Source organism: Astatotilapia calliptera, chromosome 5 (assembly GCF_900246225.1).
Source record: "Astatotilapia calliptera chromosome 5, fAstCal1.2, whole genome shotgun sequence".
NCBI lineage: Eukaryota > Metazoa > Chordata > Actinopteri > Cichliformes > Cichlidae > Astatotilapia > Astatotilapia calliptera.
The window spans coordinates 29371765-29391635 of NC_039306.1; the positions used below are offsets into that span (position 1 = coordinate 29371765).

General features: G+C 40.8%; 1 protein-coding gene across 1 annotated transcript in view; it reads right to left on the minus strand.

Annotated features, from left to right (window-relative positions):
• Positions 1 to 19871, minus strand: part of LOC113022864 (cadherin-4-like) — a 225605-nt gene that overhangs the window by 133112 nt on the left and 72622 nt on the right. The window contains exon 3 of the mRNA XM_026168752.1: positions 8958 to 8981. Coding sequence (XP_026024537.1) covers positions 8958 to 8981 — 24 coding nt within the window. The remainder of the gene's footprint in view (positions 1 to 8957; positions 8982 to 19871) is intronic.

The following is a 19871-nucleotide window of genomic DNA, read 5'->3' on the forward strand; positions in this document are numbered from 1 at the left end:
ATTTAATTGTGGGGAGCCAAAATCATAATTGAAAATAATTAAAATTCAATTGCATGATAACCCATCTCGCAGCTGTCAAGGCATCTGATGCAATTGCATCAGTGTGAACATCATAAAAGTTGCACTGGCATCCACAGAGTTCCACCAGACACACACAGACTGGGGCTAAATAGCAAGATGGTGACTTAAATACAACAACATTACACAAGTGCTCATCACAAAAAAATGCATTTTGTGTCACACAGCTCCCTGCCTCCTCCTGAACAGACTGCTCCATCCAGGGATGGTTTTAAAAGAATGGCCAATGGGGATCTATGAGAAGCAGAAACAATAGAAGCTGATGTTTGGGCCTAATTCATCTATGCTTAAAATGTCAATGGCCATTTACTACTCGAGTGCCTGGCTCACAGCTGGATAGTAAATGTGCTCTTTTGGATGATCAGGGAGAAAACTGTAAGAGCACAGTGATCTTGACAGTTATGTGACAAGGGAGCAAAGGAAATTTGAATTTGTCATAGGTGAGAAAAAACAGACGCCTCTTCATACTTCAGAGAAAACACCAGTTTCATTTTTCTTTTCCAGGGAGAATACTTTACAGAGTGTTTCACAGTTCTTGCTCTGTCTCTGTTTTAAAAAAAAGAAGAGAAGTGGTAATACTTTGCATTCCAGTACATTGTAGTCCTGGAGCTATTTCAGTGTCTACACCCTCAAGATTAAAAGAGGAACATCTTCTCTGTGGTGGCCGTTCTATTGTAACAAAATGGATAGATTAAACATTTAGTAAGATTAGTACACTAAAAGCATTTATTCACGTTAACAAAAGTGTAATGTGCTTAACTGTGGCAACATTACTGATGAATTCTATCGCTTTAAATGGCGTCTACTTTCAAGTGCAGATGAGCAATAATTACACGACAACGTTATGTCGTTAATGGAAAAGGGCCCAGTGAGACTGGATGTGCTCTACATACCAAATTTGCCACTAAATGGGGGTTAAAAAAATCCAGTAAAGCAGTGCGGAAGAGAGCAAAAAAGAATTGAAATGATATTAACGTGTCAAGTTAAGGTCGATTAAAGTAATTTGGTAACATAGAGGGAAGTGCAGCTACAATAAACGTCAAGGAAACAGGAACTCAGCAGGTTCTGTCAGCTGGCATGTTGACATTCTCTGCATGAAGTCAGCTCCAGCAGAAATCTTATAGAAGTGACAGATTAGTACTTATAAAATTCCTGGCATGTATACACACATGCACACCCTATTTAACCCAGACACGTGCACGCTCACAGAAACCCACAAGCATGAACGCGGCATGCGCACTCATTTGCAACACCCGCGTGTGCAGATTCAATGCATCCTCAGAGCAGGAAAGTAAGGAATACTGAGATACAGTTGTGATTGACAGGCAAATCGTTCTCGCTGAAATACCCGTTTGACAGAGAAAAGTACCAAATGCAAGAGTTAAAAGCCAGCCACAGCAATCACCTCAGTATACGTCACATGAAAGCAAACTCGAGTATTTTGTGTGTGTCTCCGAACCTGAGTGTCTGAGGTAAAATGCGTAGCAAAATATTAGGACTTTTATTTTTTCCGAAACGAAAAACCTAATGCTCTTTGCGCAAGCCCGGGTGCCAATCACGAGCATGCCTCTTTGAGGTCCAGGCTTCATCCGAATGTCAGCTCCGTAACACATTATAATTCCAAGCCAGAACTTGAATGACACAGTTCCACCGTGCAACTCTGCCAGGGAGGAGGAAACAAAAAAAGGTGGGGCGAGGAGGGAATAAAAACTGCTCGCCTTTTATTTCAAGAAACAGCGTAACCTAACTGCTAGTAGCAGGCATCGGCAATTGGCTTTAATAATGGTTTCTCCACTCTAATTTGCGTAGGGATTTGCCCGGACCAGTCTTGTCTCACAGGCTCTTAATGCTACTGTGCTATTCAGCGAGAGAAAAGCGGGATGTGCCTCAAAAGTACCAAGCAGAGAAGAGGTAAGAGACAGATAAAGGGGTGGAGGGAGAGACGGAGAGGGGAAAGTCTCCCACAGTGGGAGGTGATGATGAAAGGGGGAGATATTAAAGCGTGCTTTGCCATTTCCTGTTCCCCATAATATCACATAATGTTGGTATAATTAACCCCAGGAAATGTGGCTTCATTAGTCTCAGACTGGATGTTAAAATGAAGTGTGAACTAATTGGTCAAGTATACGCGACGGCAGACATTAACAGAGGCGCAGATGCGAGCAGGTTCTATGATTCTATGGCAAAAGCGCGACAACGTTCACTGGCTATTTTATCATGTGCTCTTACAACACAAACACATGTGGCTATAAAAAAAGACAGACTGCACAGTAAAGTGGTCTGACCCTGGAGAAAAGTATTGTGTGTGTGATCTATTTTTCCTGCTTTGTGTGCTCTAAACCTCAGCACATAGCCTTAGACCCATTGGTTCCAGCAAGTTTCCTGTCTTCTCTCATCTGCATCACAAAAAGAGGCTTTTTCTCCATAAAAATACTGATCAAGCCTTATCTTTTTGAAACATGTAATCCAGTGGGGAAAGGCGGACTTGTAGCCATTAGGCACTGTCCTCTGTGCCTTGAGTCTCTGCCGTCTCCGCCTTTGTAGCAAAAGGCCAGAGCAAAGCTAGTTTCCATTCAGCTGGGAGAGCTGGTCAAAGCCACAAGATCAAGCAGCTCCCAGCACTTTCTTTTTATCTTGCTTTTTTCTTTTCTTTTCTTTCTTTCTTTTTTTTTTCAACTGAGAAATACTTGAGTTGTCTCGATAGTTTTTAGAAGATGGCGTGCAACAATTCTCCATAGAACGGGATCTTATGATTTCCCTGGACTCCTGCAGGTCTGACAGCAGTTTTGAGGAAAAGTTTGAAAATTTGGAAATGCTATGTCTTAAATTGGGTAGAAAATAGGAAATTCTCGATGGAGACAGGCTGCCATTTTTATGCTTGTTTGTTTCCTTCTCTGCTGCTTTCTCTCTTTGCACATATTCTTGCACAAACCATCTGCCATACAGGCCCTGTGTGACTTTACTTCAAGAGCTCTTAGTGGCTGTCTTCATCAGCTCAAGATCTGCTGCAGAAAAACAGCTTTAATTGGTACTGAGGGGGGAAGAGCAGCAGAAGGGGCTGCACGCTTCACCACATTTAAGAGAAAATACTTGTGAATGATCAAGAATTGCATTCAACCAAGCTTCTCCTCGATACAGGCATTTATTACTTAGGATAACGCATCAAGGTCTTTTCTAACATCACGTCTTTTATACAATAAAACCCGTACAAGCTCGGCATGTCATTAAATATGCTTCCATTTAAATAAACACATGTTCCAATTAACGCAAATAAGGGAAGTTGTGAATCTGCATCCCTTAGGTTACAAAGCAGTGGCTCTCAGGTTACATGCAGGTAAACCATCCTGTCTCGGTTAAATAGCACACTGTAGGATTTCACAGCGGCCAGTCGGTAACAGACTCTTGAATTTCGCCTACTAAACACGGTTGCAAGATTGAACTAGCAAATGTCAGAGCAGCTACAACTGGGATCTTGCATTTCATGGCAAAAAGAGACACTACAATGTGCAGCCAACAGTGGAGTCCAATCCTTTCCAGTAGGTAATTACGCCATTTTGCCAAAGCCACTAGAAAGCTTCACTACAATTAGAGTGGCAAAAATGGCCTCTCTGACACATTAGAGGAAACCAGGGATGCCCCCCTTTCTTCTCTGCACTGTCAGGGTTCTTCACTGTTTGTGATGTTTCAGAAGAGCTTTGAGACATTAGCTCCTGTTGTTGCTCTAGCTTTGGAGACATTTCGCAGCCCATTAGGTGCTCTTTCAGCCCCAACCACCACTCAAAACCAGTGAAAAAGGATGAAGGAGAGACGGAAACTATACACAAAGGACTTCAATAGGCACATCAGATACATATGTAGTGACTTTCCATTTTAAAAAAAGGAAGAAACTGTTGTTTAACTTTGGGAATTAATTAGGCTTGCTTGTTTCCCAAGGGTTAGCTGAAAAGATGATAGTGATCTCTGTGATAAACTGCTCTTCCACCCATGTTTTTCACTTTGGTTTTCTCTGCTTTTTGGTTCGATCACATCAAACGTGAAGGGTTTAAAGACTGTTCACCTGCTTTAAAACAAACGGTAATAAAGGTAACATACCAGTTTATCTCACCTGTATTTTAGAAGACAATTTAAGAACAGTAAGCATGCTAAAGAAGCAAGATATACACATTTCATACTTCCAAATAAGGGCAGGTTTTAAAAAGGCAGACTTGTTAGAGACAGACAATCAGAAAACGTTTGGCTTGAAGCAAATTAGAAATTATTCTTTGAAATCTGCTGAGGCTCCAGTCACGCAAGCTTAGCGGCAGGCTGGCAACCACCAGTCACTAGGGGAAAAATAAGTATCCGCTGACTGGTTTTGAGTGGTTGCTGGTGGACACTGGCAGTCATTTTGAAATCAGTTGCTAAAGCACCATTCATGTTGGCCTAGAGACTGATCAAGGACTCCCTGGTATCACCGGCTGCTAGGGAAAAACGGCTACACTCCCCAAAATGTGAAATTGACCACAATGAGGTATAAAGTGCTATAGCGAAAGCCTCTTGTGTTTGTTTTAGTCACCCACAGGTTTCCCTTATCGCCCCTAGTCTGGATTGATGATGCAAAGACTTACCAACTAGTCTCTAAGTGGTAGTGAAACTATGAAGAGTGCGATGCAAACCAGAAATGGAGACTGTTCACCTTGAAAGTAGGTAAGTCAGAAATGTGTTGGTTTAAGCAGCAATGCACGACTTCAACTTTAAAGATGGCTGCTGTCAAATTTTACTTAATTATTTAATTAACAAGTGTTTGCAGACAAGACGGTGTCTTCCATGAAAGCTACAGGTAATAGGGGTGGGTTTCGATTATCGATTTATCGATTAAACTCGATTCTGGCTTGGATAACGTGATATCGATTCATTAAAATCCTGAATCGATTTTTTAATATAAATTTTTTTTTGCCCGACACCGCAGAATCTCAGGTTAAACCTCACAAAATTTCAACCACCAAACAGCTAAAGCACTAAATGAGAGCAGGTACACGGATTCTGCACAAAGACATAAACCGTCGCGGACCCGCCGACGGATCAAAATCAATGAGATGTGCCTTTCTCACCCGACGGCACGGACACGGTCGGGGCTGAAAGCTGACAGCTCGCTGATTCGGATGTTTGGGCGGGTCCGCGCTTTGTGTTTACGCCCTTTTTGCGCTGATTCTAAAGCTGCAGGTTTGATCTCTTTCCAAACAATATTGACTGAACCAGCAGCAAAAGAAGATCCAAACTAAGCTTCTCATAAACATCGCCATGAATTTCCTCTGACTTTTGCTGTTTTGTTTCCACCACAATAAAATCACCCTTCATGCACAGCTCTCTCTCTCTCTCTCTCTCAGTGTACTTCAGGAACAGTTTCCCATCTAAAAATCTGTTTTCCACATTATTCGCTTGCTTATTACGCACAAGTCCACCAGCGCTGTCGGCCGCTGTTTTTTCCTTTTACTTACTTCCAAAAAGAAAGCCTCATTTCTGCTGTTCAATGGGCATCTGAAGAAATTTTAACTTCTTAAAATTATGCAAAATTGCAAAACGCATTGCTGTGTCTCTAATAAAACCGCTGTAACTTTGCTCTGCTTTACTTCAGCAGCATCAGGTAATGTTCATATGTTGATTAATGGTTTTCTTTCGTTTTTGATGTACTGCAGAATATTTCTATAAAATCCCAGGCCAGGAAAATCACCTTCATGTTTTTCTGTTTTATCCTCAGTTACTTTGACACAAAAGCATCTGCTGTGATGCTCACACCTTTGAGCAAGTGTCAACTTCCTTTTTATAGATATAAAAATATGGAAATGTACTGATGCATGATCTGAATTATAATATCTCTGACTGTTTGAGGCAAAATTTCCCAGATTCAAAATTTTTCAGAGGCAAAATTCCCCTTATTGAATATTTGTTTCATCCCCCCATCATACGCTGCTACTCCCTTTATTCTAATGCACAATACTGTCACTTTCTAGAATCGCCTGCACTGATAGTTAAGTTTTTTATTTATTATAGAGTTATTTGATACTATGTCTTGCACTATCCTACTACTGTATATTACTATTCTTATTGCATATATTATATATCTTAATCATCTGTTCCTCTGTCTCTCCTGCTGCTTTGAGCATGTACATGACAAAAGAATTTTCCTCGGGATAAATAAAGTTATTCTTATTCAAATTGAATCGAATCGATTGTGAATCGGAACTGAATCGATTCTAGAAATCAGTGACGATACCCAGCCCTAACAGGTAACCAGGGAAATCTGCTAGCAAGCAATAGTAGTCACAAGGAGGTTTTTGGTGCAGCACTGTTTTGCTATCAGTTCAAGAGGTGACATCTTTAGTCTCCACTCTCCAAGTGTTTGTGGAATACACTTTTTTCCTTACCAACGGGTTAGCAGCTTACGGATGGGTCTTTAGGCCAATGTCACTGATGTCTAATGTCTGATTTTGTAAACTGGATGATCTGCAGAGACCAAGAATAAAAATATAGAGTTTTTAAATTAACAAGAAACTTTTTTGCAGAAAACATGGGTTGAAAGGCAGCCTGGCTCTGTCCCATGGGAAAAGAAATCCACTAATCAGCAAAGTTAAAGTCCACATATTCAGTTATATCTGGATTTTGTTTTGATCCTTTAACAAAACAGGGAAAATAATACGTTGCTTTCTGTTTAAAAAGACAATCAAGTCTTCTCAATTTAAATTTAATTTGAACTCCTTAGAAAAGAAAAACATTGATTTCTTAAGGCGAACAGGGAAATATAGCCTTGTGTATTTGGCCAAGAAAAACAGATTCACGTAATATTTTTAATCCTGATACACACACACACACACACACACACACACACACACACACACACACACACACACACACACACACACACACACACACACACACACACCTAAAAGAAATTACTTGAAAGTTCCAGATTAATATATATTCTAACCTTATACAAATGTATCTTGCTCTGGACATGACAGAGTTAAGGTGGCTTCTAGTGCAGTTTATTGGGATGAACAATTTGCACGGCTGGCAGAAAAACCATTATCAATCTGGAGATTATAGATAAAGGTACTAAAACCAGCCGAGCACAGCGTTTTCTTTTATCACAATTACACCTTGCCCTCCCGCCTCAGGTACAGCCAATTAAGTTAGAAGAGGATGTGCGAGCAGGCACTTGATGTTGAGGAGGCCTATCAGATGACTAAAAACATGCCCCACCCCTGCTAGCGACACAGGGCGAGATTGCTAAGCACAGGTAGGCACAAGGATGGAGCTCAAGTATGACTTTGCACCGCAGTTGCATGTTATGTGTTTGTGTTCATCCAAAATTACACCTATATGAAAACCACAAGTGAATGGTTTGAATGATGTATTCTTTCCTGAGTGATAAGCAATCTGCTGGCTGGCTTTCTGCTGACTGCACTTCATAAAGGTTCCAAGGGCACACAGACCTTGCCTTAAGACTGCTTCCTCTCTCTCAGCTGCTTTGGAATCCATTCATTACTTCCCTTTTACTTATTATTTTTGGGGGTGTTTCATTGTGAACTATCATTCACATTATGCGTCCACTCAGCAGTACAGAAAAGAAAAGTGTTGGTGCAGAAGAGGAAAGAACCTGTGCGTTTGTTTTAATGTAAAAGCGGCAGGGCGGTTAAGAGAGGCAGAGATGAGGTCAGCATCAAGGATTACGCTCAGAACGAATACAAATCTTTACCCATTGTGACTTCTTATTCCCCGCTCTTTGTTCAGGCCTAACTGGATTGGGGGAAGAAGAAAAACAAAACAAAAAAAAGCACCGCACGGTTGCTAGCTTGGCAATGAAAAATTGATCACACAATCTTCTCTGTGCTTCATATCATCGTCTCCTCCACCAGCAAATAGAGGTTAACCAGGCACACAAAAATAAACCTTAAGTGCTTGATCAAAACCACAACTTTGCAAGTTCTCTTCCCTCCTGCCACTTTGATGTTTCAAAGACCAGACACAGTAGTTGTATCTATATCGCGTGATGTCACTGCACGGCTTTGGCTCAACATTTTCAAGTTATAAACGATACGCTGGAGAGCAAATGCGACATGATGACTTCTTGTATTAGCGCTGTACTCACACATGTACAGCGGGAACATCTAATGAGCATAGAAAGCAATGTTAGAGAAGACAAGTGGCCGACACAGGTGACCCAAAACTGGATATAATGCCAGAAAGCGCACACACACACACACACACACACACACACACACACACACACACACACACACACACACACACACACACACACACACACACACACACACACACACACACACTTATATGAAATATAAACAAAGCTAGTACTGCAGATAGACTCAGACATTCAGCCGATTTGATAAAGAGGCGAGACATTTTACAGGAAGACATTAATAATGGCACAGCGGGGACTTCTATCCACTTCTATTTCACCTACATGGAGATGAGTTCCACTATAGCTGGAAGGACGCAAAGTAAAAAAGATGCTCCTTATTGAGCACTATTGGAGTCAAAAGGGGGTAAATTGACTAAGTAGGTCGAGGCAAAATGCATGCAGGGAAAATATGCAAAATTCAAAGTGTGATAGGCCACATGGGTCTGAGGATGCTGCTTTCATAATTGCTTTCTCTTGATGTTTCTCTCCTCGTTTCAACATTTGCTGTGACATGCAATGTGATGGAGAATAGCTTCCCAGTGATGCAAATGATGTTTATGGCTCGTCGCTCCCCCACTGAGACTAAAATCTGAGAATGGTTCCTTCCACATTAACGCAAACAGCCACTGCTCTGTCGCTGGCGGAGTCCATGCACAGATGGCTCAAAATCACGGGAGCGTGCGGCTGCAGTACTTACCACGTTCACTGGACAGGGTGGTATCTGTCAGCGAGAGAGAAAGAGAGGGAAGAAAAAGGACATGGGGAAAAGAGAGAGGAGACGATGATTAGAACATAATAGGTTTCAGTAAAAGTGGCATTGCAAAGTCACCGTTAAACAAGAGAACAAAACAGATCAATTTCTCAGGATTAATGGAAAGTCACAGGCAATAGCCGGACAGTGACATATACAGAACGTAAGGCTACTATTGGAGAAAATTTGCTGTCACAACTGCGTAGTCTCTCACATTTGTCTCTGTCTATTATCCAGGCGGCACCATTTACCCAGAATACAGTTTGTTTTCTTTCTTATACCTCTTGTCATTGCCTCAAGCAGTGGGATTCATCACTATCTTCAAATGCTTGTTGTGATGTTTATGTTGTTCTTGTGTTCACTCAATGAAACACGGGGAAATTACAGAACACTGAATATTCACATTACACACATTTACGCAATGTCATTGTGGGCAATGTTTATTCAGACGCTGGCACCTGGTGACAGATAGACTAGAAACAGCCATGGAGTCTCCCGTTGTTTTTCCTCACAGTTGTCTCCCCTCCTGGTGTCCTCAAGCGGGGTTTCTTAGTGAGATTTGATCGCCAAAGCTCAAATTTGCATTCCTGGCTTACAATTTTAATTTGGAGAGCCTTAAAGTTGAATATTCTGAGATACAACTGGTTACTTCATTCCAGCTTTAAGGACATCTCACACACAATGACTAATATTATCTATCTGTACAAAGAATAAAAAGAAAGAAACAAGAATGGGAGAATAGTAAAAGTTGCAGCTTTTGGAAAGACAAGGCGCAACTTTTACAGCAACCTTCATTAACCATTCATCAACCCGTTAGAGAATACATATTTTTCCCTCAATCAAAAATGCACGGACCAGCCTAAAGGCCTTTATTACAAAAGCCTAAGGTAGATCTATGTTGTCACATCTCCCTAAAGGATCATTTGAAATCAAATGTGAACCTCCCCCAGTGCAAAAAACAAAAATGCCCAGACAACATACTTCCTATAATGATGGCGCCATATTAAACAGTAGGACACAACATACGGTACAGGGCTCACATCCTAAATGTAATCACCTCTTGAAACCTGCCAGGATGCATTTTTCACACTTAGTCTAAACCAGCTGTTGAATGCAGCTGTTATTTAATGTCTTCCAAAGTACAATTTATTGCAATTTGTTCCCATTTTTAACATGAAACCTTGAAATGATGTACAAAGCTGTAATGTATACAGCTTAAGCATATGAGATAAAATATTTTCTTCTGGTCCTTCACTCCATTAGTAATTTACAAGGAATGAGGTCTGGAAAGTATGAGAGCCTATAGGTTTGTTCAACTGCTGAATATACTTGGAGCTGTTCGGCAGTAGTGTGTCTGCTAAATTATTAAAACACGAAACACACTGATGAAGTTACAATTTCTCGTGTGTGTGTGTTTGTTTTTTTTAAATGTATGTATTTTTGTGTGTTTTCAGTGAGACTGTAACACTAGCATGTTAGCTTTGGTTTTGCTTCATATGATCACAATACACAGATGCCAATGGGCTATGCTTTCTTCCTCTTTCACATCTCTCCATAAATCCATTCAAGTCCATCTAAAATCTCTGCAACTTTTTGACATGTTTACAAAAAAAGAAAAAAAAGCCACATCAATATCTAAATGAGAGCTTTGCTTGTAGACGCTCTGACTGTCTCCATTCCCTTTCTCCATGTATAAAGGCACCCTACTCCATCCCAACAGAACTTCGCTTCGCACATGTTCAATTATTCATCTCCCTCTGTCAAGAATTCAGCCTTGCTAGCACTTGCCAGTATCCCCCACAAATTGGCAGGCAGTCTCATATTTGGCATATGGTGCAGAGCAGTGCTGCTTTTCCTTCCGTCTTCAGTTGGCCTGCTAGCACTCCCTAGGAGCAGAGTAATACACACTGGCGTACACACACGTGTACAGTCACAATGATGCACCGTGTCTGTCAGTTTTGTGAGACAACCTGCCCCACTGTGCTGTTGGGGATTTGCCCACAACGTCTTTGCAACAGGTTTCAAGGTTTTCAGCAAAAGTACAACGGCAGCGATTTCTTCCTGGAGACTTCAACATGCATTCCATTCGCGGCTCCGCAAAACTACACAACTGTTCTCACTCGATCGCTTTACAGACTGAAGCTGAGAACGCCAGATTGCTGAGATCGCCAAACTGTGCATTTCAATAACGCAACAGTTAATTGTTGGTCGGGAAGATGTTAATCAACCATGTTTGCAACAAGTTTTCCCTGAGAAGAGTATCATAGCCGGGCAGATTAGCTCAAAACACTTGGCAGAATTGAATACTTAGGTGTGTTTTGTGTGGGACTTTTCCAACAACGGCTCAGTATCTCACAGTGCAAAACAATCATTCTGGCTGAATTCCAGAATAAGTTTCTGTAATGTCACCGTGCTTGGAGAGAACAGAGCTTCTCTTTTAACTAACACCTGCGCCTATTCTATCAAGAAAAAAAATACGCATGCGCATTATTAGTAAGATTTCAACAGTACTTTACAACCTGCTTAGATTGTGCATCTACTGTAACTGGTTATGTGCACACTACCTTGTATACTAGCACCATGTTATTCACAGCAAAATGAAAACTATATACGAGTTTTACCTTGTGTGATTGCGACAGATCGATTCATGTTGTCTTCTTTTGTCACTTGCTAGCAATTAAATATAGACCATCTTAATAGAAAATATAAAGTAATTTGTAGTATGGACTGAAAAATACAGTCACGTTCACAATCTAAAATAAGTTCTTTGTTTTTCTTATCTCCAATAGCTTGAACGTACACTGCCTGAAGGCTGTGTCTAGCTAAGCTGATGCGCCAAATGTTGTGACAATAATTTAGACATGCCAGCATGGTTTTAAATTTTTTGTCCTTTGTTAAATGCCAGTAGTTAGGCACTGACTAAATGGTAAATAAATACCAGGAAAAGACTATTTTTCTACCAGGGCTCTTTTTTGATTTCAAAAACAGAAATGCAGCAGCAGCACGGTGCATATGCGTTCGTTCACAGTGACGATCTTGTGCTGTGTCACATTTGCCCTCCAGCAAATAAATTCAAATGTGTCACTAACACATTGCTCTGCCTGTATTCTTTTCTGCGTTTCTACGGGGTTTTTTTGTGTGTGTTTTTTTTTTAAACTTATGCAACACATTTGACCTAGCTCTTTATGAATCTCACTGTGGCTGTGAAAAGAATTCATCAAAGCAAGCGATAATGCAAACTCCCACATATTACAAAAATTCACCCAAAAGGTCGGAGTTACACATTCCCTTTATCAGCGACATAAAGAAAACATTTTGAAGCCGCACAAAAAAAAAAAAAAAAAAAAAAAAATCTAATTACACTGGCATTGCCTGTTTGATAACCTCTCCGCACTAGTCTGCAAAAGTCTTGTTTTTAAGGTTAGCATGTGTGATGCTTTTTCTGTGGAAAAAATGGCTTTAATTCTCAGGTACACTGATCAGTCTAAAAGAATGACGACGACAGGTTAATTACCTTTTATGTTTAGAGTTACAAATAGCACGGCTGTAAGCCTTAAAGATGCAACGACATACTTAAAGGCAGTCATCGGGTTCACAGCATCTCAATGTGTCAAATCACACACACACGCATACCCAGACACCTTCTATATGACTGACTGTGAATGGATGCAAGCATAACTGTTTGCATGCAGATGCATCCTTATGCCAAATCTTCTTGTTGCAGTGGTGATGACTAATAACCGGAGAGCAATTGCAGCTAATAAATAATACATTTAAGAGTCTAATCAAATTCAACAAATGAATATGTCTAGAAAACTATTAATCAGAGTGCAAACGTGTATTTACAAATATAACACTGGCACAAACAATCAATTATTCATAAAGTGAATGCTGCATAAGTGGGCTTCTTCCCGGGTGAGATGCTGCCATAATTGGAGTGGGACTACAGGAGTGCTGGATGTGTGCGCGCGTCTTTATGTGTGTACATGCGGGAGCATGTGTGCTAATGTGTATCAGCAAGTTAACACACAAACACACACTCAAACACTTCTCCCCATGCGCCAAAGTTCCCCCAAACACGACAAGAGCAGGCAGAGTCGGCTCATTAATGCCTAATGAGTTGTCTGATTAGTGCTGAATATAAAAGCCTTATTGTCAAGCACTGTATGTTTATTTTGATTAATTATTGTACTGAAGTGACTGAATGGAAGCATAACGACATGGAGCATTAACATTTTGTGGTAAGAGGGCCTTTGTGGAGACTGTAGCTGTATTTTCAACTCTCAGTGCAGCGCATAAAGCATTGCTACCACCTAAAGAGGTTTTATTGTAAACTAACAGATATACAGGGTTATATTACATTCACTACAATTCACCATTAAACTCCTGCCAGCAGATACTTATCCCCGGTAATGGCCAGCAGCTTGTCTCCACACAGGTGGTTACACAAGAAAGGGTAAGTCTTCGTACGTGTTTGTTTGTGATTCTTCTCTCGTTTGTTCTCAAAATAATGAGAAAATGTTCATAATAAATCAACGCGGATTTAGAGAAGCTGTGCAAAACTCTTGCTTCGCTGGATGTGTGTGGCTGTTGACAGAGATTAGTATTAAAGTATCCTTGACAGCCAAGGGTATTGTAAGCAGCACCAATCAATAATTTCAACTAGGAATCAAATGAGTATGTGTAATAGTCAAGGAGTCCTTTATAGCAACCAGCACACAGGGAATCATTACCTGACTCTGCTCTGTCCCTTAATAGTCTCGCATCTGGCTGTATGCCCTCCAACGTTCTTGCTTTGATGCACTGTCGCCACACTTGAGCATAATTTCGGCAGCTGTCTTCGGCAAAACTGCTGTAATAATGGGGCTACCCGCCTAATACACAGACAAGGAAAGTTAGCTAATAGGAAACACTTGATGATATCAAACAAATGCTAATGTGGGTCTGTCTGTTGAACACGTAAGCGACCATTTGCTAACATGTTTGCTCTATCAGCTTTTCAGGTCATAATGCCAGGGTTTAAAGACTGAAGCACTTTTGGCAAACTTCTTGTAGAGCAAAAAGGACTTACAGGATTATCATATAATGTATCTTTGGGTTTTTGTGGCTTGTTGATTACTATTGCTTTGAGAAGTGATTCATGTTCAAGCTCAGTTTTATTTGTAGTCTTTTGCTTCAGATGGCGTTAGCTCTCTTCCATTGTGTCCAAGTCTCATTTTTGTTGTGTCCATCAGTCTGGTGTTACCCCCCCCCCACAACAACTGATTATTTTATTTATCTTTGAAGGTAGGAAACGTCAGGGTGGGCACGGTCAAAGCAACAAACAAAACATTCTAGAAACATCCTAGAAAGGAAACACAGCTAACTCCATACCAATAGCTTTACTGTTGGTATAGCTATCTGTATTTTTGTCTTTCTTGTTCCACTGTTTAGTTTTGTCAAGTTAATCTTGTCTCCCTATTCAGTTGTGTTTCTCTTCCTGTTTTACTTTGGTGATTGTCTTGTGTTTAGTACAACTTCCTCTCGAGTCTTTATATTTGTTTCCCTCAGCTGTGTTCCCACCTGTTTCCTCTCTACTTGTTACATTGTATTACTTTGTCACATATTCCCTCTGGGTTGTCTGTTTCCTTGTTCCATGTTTCCCCAGAGATTCCAAGTTTTTGAATTGTTTACTCCTGATCAGCTACCTTTCGTACAGTTCAGCATTAAAGCTGCCCTTTAAGTTTATGTTCTGTCTCCCCCAGGCCTGAATTTGAATCCTGCCACACAACCATAGTTTGACAATATCATGTCGTCCATGATTTTACATCTTGTCATATCAATGATACAGCGATGCTTCACATCTAGCTCCCCTACTGCACAACAATAAGGCAAGCCCTGGCATGTCTGAGAGTGAGAGCCACATTTCAGCCTACAATAATGTTTTCATAAAAAGTAAGCTACTCCAACAACCTCTAACACAAACACAATACTTTGTAAAATATGCAAGAAAATTATTCCCACTAGAGATGAAAACAGCAAACTCGTTTCACCAATTGAAGCAAAAATGCACCATCAAGCACAACCAGGCTCACTGAGCATCGCTGGCTACACTCCATATGAACAGAAAAGCAAACGGTGGATTGAAATAACTGATGTGGTTACATGGTGGAAAGGAAGTAGTTGAAGCAACTTGTTAAAATACTTAACCCAAGACACACTATGCCCCACTCTATCGTTTAATAGTTGACGTATTTGCCCCGTATACAAATTCCCTTTGGATCGAGAATGGGTGAAGACATAGATAAGCTATGACAGTCAACCTTTGTTGGTTAGGTTTGTAAACCTTTCTTTAATGAAAGTAGTGCAACGGGCAGTTAAATTAACAAATTGAATAAAATGTTTAATTCTTCACCTGTAAATTTTACTTATAGAAGTCTTTATACAACTATAAGTTTTATAAAAGTATAATTTTATAAAACTTGTAATGAAAAGGCAAGAAATGCTCAAATTTAAAATAGAGGTGACAACTGTAACAAAAGAAAATCTCGTTTTTGAAGGTGTAAGTGTGTGTAACGAGACATGACTCCCTGTGGTTTATCAAAAAAAAAAAAACACAAATGCTGATATTTCAGCCTGATGTCACAGATTAGCAGAATGTTAGCTGAGTGCTATTGTTTGTGAATCAAGCTTACGAAAGCTCTCGGGGCTTTGGTGACAACATGTGTTTTGCAGACTGGCAACAAATCTGTATGTATGGCTGCAGGAGATGGGATGATTAATAAGTCTGGAACAACCAAGAGAGTTACTTTTTCTCACCAGGTGTGACCGCACTCTTTCAGTTAAAATAAGAAAGAATGAATGTTAAGGATTAGTGTTGTTCACTTGCATTCAACAAATAGAACATAGAAAAAAAAAGGTTTTCAATTGAAGTAGTATTTTTTCTCTGTATTGGATCTAATGCAGCACTCCTAAGAACTATTTTCACTGATCCACTGACCACATCCAGATATAAAAATAAATGCATTAATCCCAAAATGTTATTAATGGTAGAAAATTTGTGTCTGCTTTTGAATAAGTCCTCTTTTCTCTCTCATGATCTGCCTCTTTCTCTTTCTGCTGCCCTCCTGTCCGTGAGCAGAATGCTATTGGTATTGTCAGAGGAGGGACTGTATTGCTTGGCCTGTTGCTCTGTACACATTTTAAATCAGAGAGGTAATGGGGCACTTCAGGAGACTGCTGTTTCACACACCCAACTGCCAATATACTGTAATCACTAAAGGCCCCTTTTCTTCAAAGATAACCATTGGTTACGTGCGCTGCACTCAAAACTACAAAGCTGCACTGGGGATACATTGACAATAACTTAGTGAACTGACAAGCACCAGGCCTGAGTGAGATCACAACCTGTAACACACATTACGCGTCATTGCTAACTAATGTATCTGCACTAATCTTTTCTACCACATCGTCTACAATAAAAAGCTCCAGAGAGACTGAGAGTATTTCTATAGAGATGCCAGAATCTAAGTGTGCCAAATCAGAAGTGCCTGTCACGAGCTCGACTACTACATTCCTCATCCTCATACCTCAAACATGGCAAAAGTTACGAATAATGAGGTGAGTGTATGTGCCATTAATCCATGCATGTGGAAAGCTTGGGTTTAGCATGCTCTGCTATTGACTCTGTACAGTATGATGTAAACGAGGGGTTGCACCGTAACCCAGGAGGTAAACAAATATGTATGTATGTCATGCAGTGATACTCCAGGAGTATCAGTATAAATATGGAACAAGAACTGAGTAAACAGTGTTACAATAAATAATTAAAAAAGATTTCATTAAAAAAAGTAACTGAAAAAGTAAAAAAAAAAAAGTACATCTGCAGTAGGAGTACTAACAAAATGAAACAAACATTCCTCCTTTACAAATGTTTAGCCTGTTTAGCCTTGGTGATATTTCCCACCTGGCCAGCAATCAACCTCAGAAGCCAGATGAGTCTTGTAGTGCAGAGTGCATGCATTAATGAATGCTGCGTGCTGTTACATCCTAAATATAAAATGGATCAGGTTTGTATCAAAGGTATTTGTACATTCTTCAGCTAACAATAAACCACTTTCCCCTGGAGGATAAATGCATTAAATGGGGTGACTCAACCTTAATGTTAATGCACTGCTAGCAGCCCATTAATTGCTCTAGCCCAGTGGGTGGTTTCATATCAGCATGTAAACATCTCCTGTGTGAGGACGTTTGGCATTTGTGGGTACACGCTGGCTTGCATTTATTTTTGACATCCAAACTGTTCATATTTGTCCAGTCAAAGCCAGCCATTTCAACTTCTGCCTGAAAATTAATCCAAATGAATATGCATGTCTGATGCTCACTCATACACACTGGGCTACGGTGAATCACATTGCGCTTTGCACGGTTTTCTCTATTTCCTCGGCAGATGCAGACACAGAGGCAAAAGAAGGGGGAGTGGGTGCAGGGGTCCCTACTGTGATGAACTGGTGCTGACACAGCCAGATGTTTAGTTAATATGCAGAGCCCCAATGTGGGATGATGGGAGGAGTTGACATGCGCTTCAGGGGCTTTAGGCAGCCAAGTGCTCTTCTGTAGCCGGCTTGTATCTCTGCTGGGAGAGTGTGTGTATGCTTATCACATACAATTTGCATTTAGCTGAGTGTGTGCATTTATGTATAGCTCTGTGTTTTAATGCAAACGTTTGGCAATTCGGAACACAATAATCACTCCACGTGTGCATGCATGCTTTCCCTTTTCACAGTGGCACACTGAGCATATGTCTGAAACAAAGTCTCTTGTCACAGCTTCCTCTCAGTGAACTGTGTCAGAGCTGGAGGGCAATTGACTGCGCTCACACAGAGGCGAGCAGAGCTCGCACACAAGCACACACTGCTGTCTGAGTGTTTCCACGAGCCCGCAGAGTCTGACGCTGCTGTTTGGTGGAAACCAATGGAAGAGCCGCAAACATAATGAAGTAAGAAGCAGCACTGAAGAAGCAATCAGCCACATTTTGTTGATGCCATCTAATTACCAATCATCGACATCAACAGCCTGTCATCATCATTACTGATTTTCATCAGCATCATCTTTGTTGCCATTTCCCTGAAGCCTCTACGGACCTCTTGTAGTAAGGACGGAGTCAGTGACACAATGACAAGCAACTGGGTGCAATGGCATTAAACGTGTTGTAAAATACACACACACACACTTGGAGCTGAAGAAGCAGGGAAGTGCAAAGACACTCTTTCTCCCTCTCATTTTCTCTGGCTCCACTCTATGTCTCACCGTCCTCCTCTATCGACACTAATCTAATTTCCAAGTAACCTGAATTAAATAAGCGGGTGTCATTAAGACCAGTGAAGGATGGCCGAGGGCCTGGGGAGATCAAGAGTTGGAGCTGGGGAGGATAAGAAGGTGCTTAGTTACACCTTGTAGATCCACAGAGTCTGTGAAGTTGATGAAAGGGTAAAAAAAGCAGATGCCGACAACCTTTCTGCTTTTCCCCCCTTACTTCTCCCTCCTTCCATTGTAATCACATGCTCTACATATTGGGAAATTAATATATTATTTAGATCCTCAACTGTTATGATGAGAGATAAGACAGAAATTACCCCTCGGCAGCAGCCGAGCAGTCTTTTTCCATTTTTTTTTAAGGTTATCACTTCTTCCCTGAAACCCCATTTAACCATTAAGCCAACACTGCTTTCCACTCACCAAGCAACCAACCCACCTCACATACCCATCATATCCTCTGCTTTCTATTGACAACTAGCAGCTGGCAAGCACTGTGAAGTATTTCACATCCACCTAGGACTCATCCTCGCAGTTATATCTGTCCAATGTGTGACTACTGGGACTACAGCTAAAGACTGCCATCAATCCCTTAGGTGTGTTTTTGATGATCCCCACATGGGAATACTTCACTGCTAGCGTTAGCTAACCTGCCGCACTATTTTAACAATCTCCCCTGGGTCTGTTAGAGCTCTATTACAAGTCTGCTGAAGGAGCTGCACAATACATTACGAGATGCGTGCCGACATGTACACACTGCTCTTTCAAAGTGCTGCTAGAGTGGATCTGAAACAGGTTGTTTGGCTTTGTCTCACAAGTATTTAGCAAAACAATAAGCACTGCAATGGACAGTTTAAAGAAGTGAGTCTGTGAGTTCAGCCTCTTTATGGCTGTAAAGAATCTTTGCTCTTCAGAGAGAACAAAATGTGCAAGTTGTTTACTGCAAGGAGATAATGATTTAAGACATTTCTTATATTGGAATCCAGGGTCACTGCCAATTGTAACAGTGGGGCTGGCTTTGATTTTACAGTGTGAGTCATCAAGATATGGGCCCAGTTGTACTGTAGCAGGAACCACAACAAATGGTTGATTTTTAATTTAGTTTAATTGTGTTTAGTTTTATTGTGTGATGGCTGTGTGCAAGGTGTAGTGAAAAATGTTAGAGGTCTGTAGCTGGCATAAAAATAGCAGTCACGTTTGAAAACAACTCTGTCCTGACCAATAACTAGGCTCCTGATTCCAAGGATTTATCAGGCAGGATAAAGTCTTGAAGTTACCTACTAAGTGGAAACTTCCAAGAAAGGTGGTTGTGAGTACTTTGGCAGGTGTTCACAGAGATCAGCCACACTGAATCCCCCTGCTGCATTGTGCTGTTAAAAAAAAAAGTTCTGGCTTCCACAATACCTCAAAAGGTGTCCAGGGACAACCTTTAGAAGCAAGCACTAAAGGTTATTAGATGGGGCGTATAAGGACTGGACTGGTTTATCCAGCTCAACACACAGATTTGTCATTGCACCGAGATTTTGTTTAGTTTGGATTAAACACATTGCCCATCCTTTCACCATT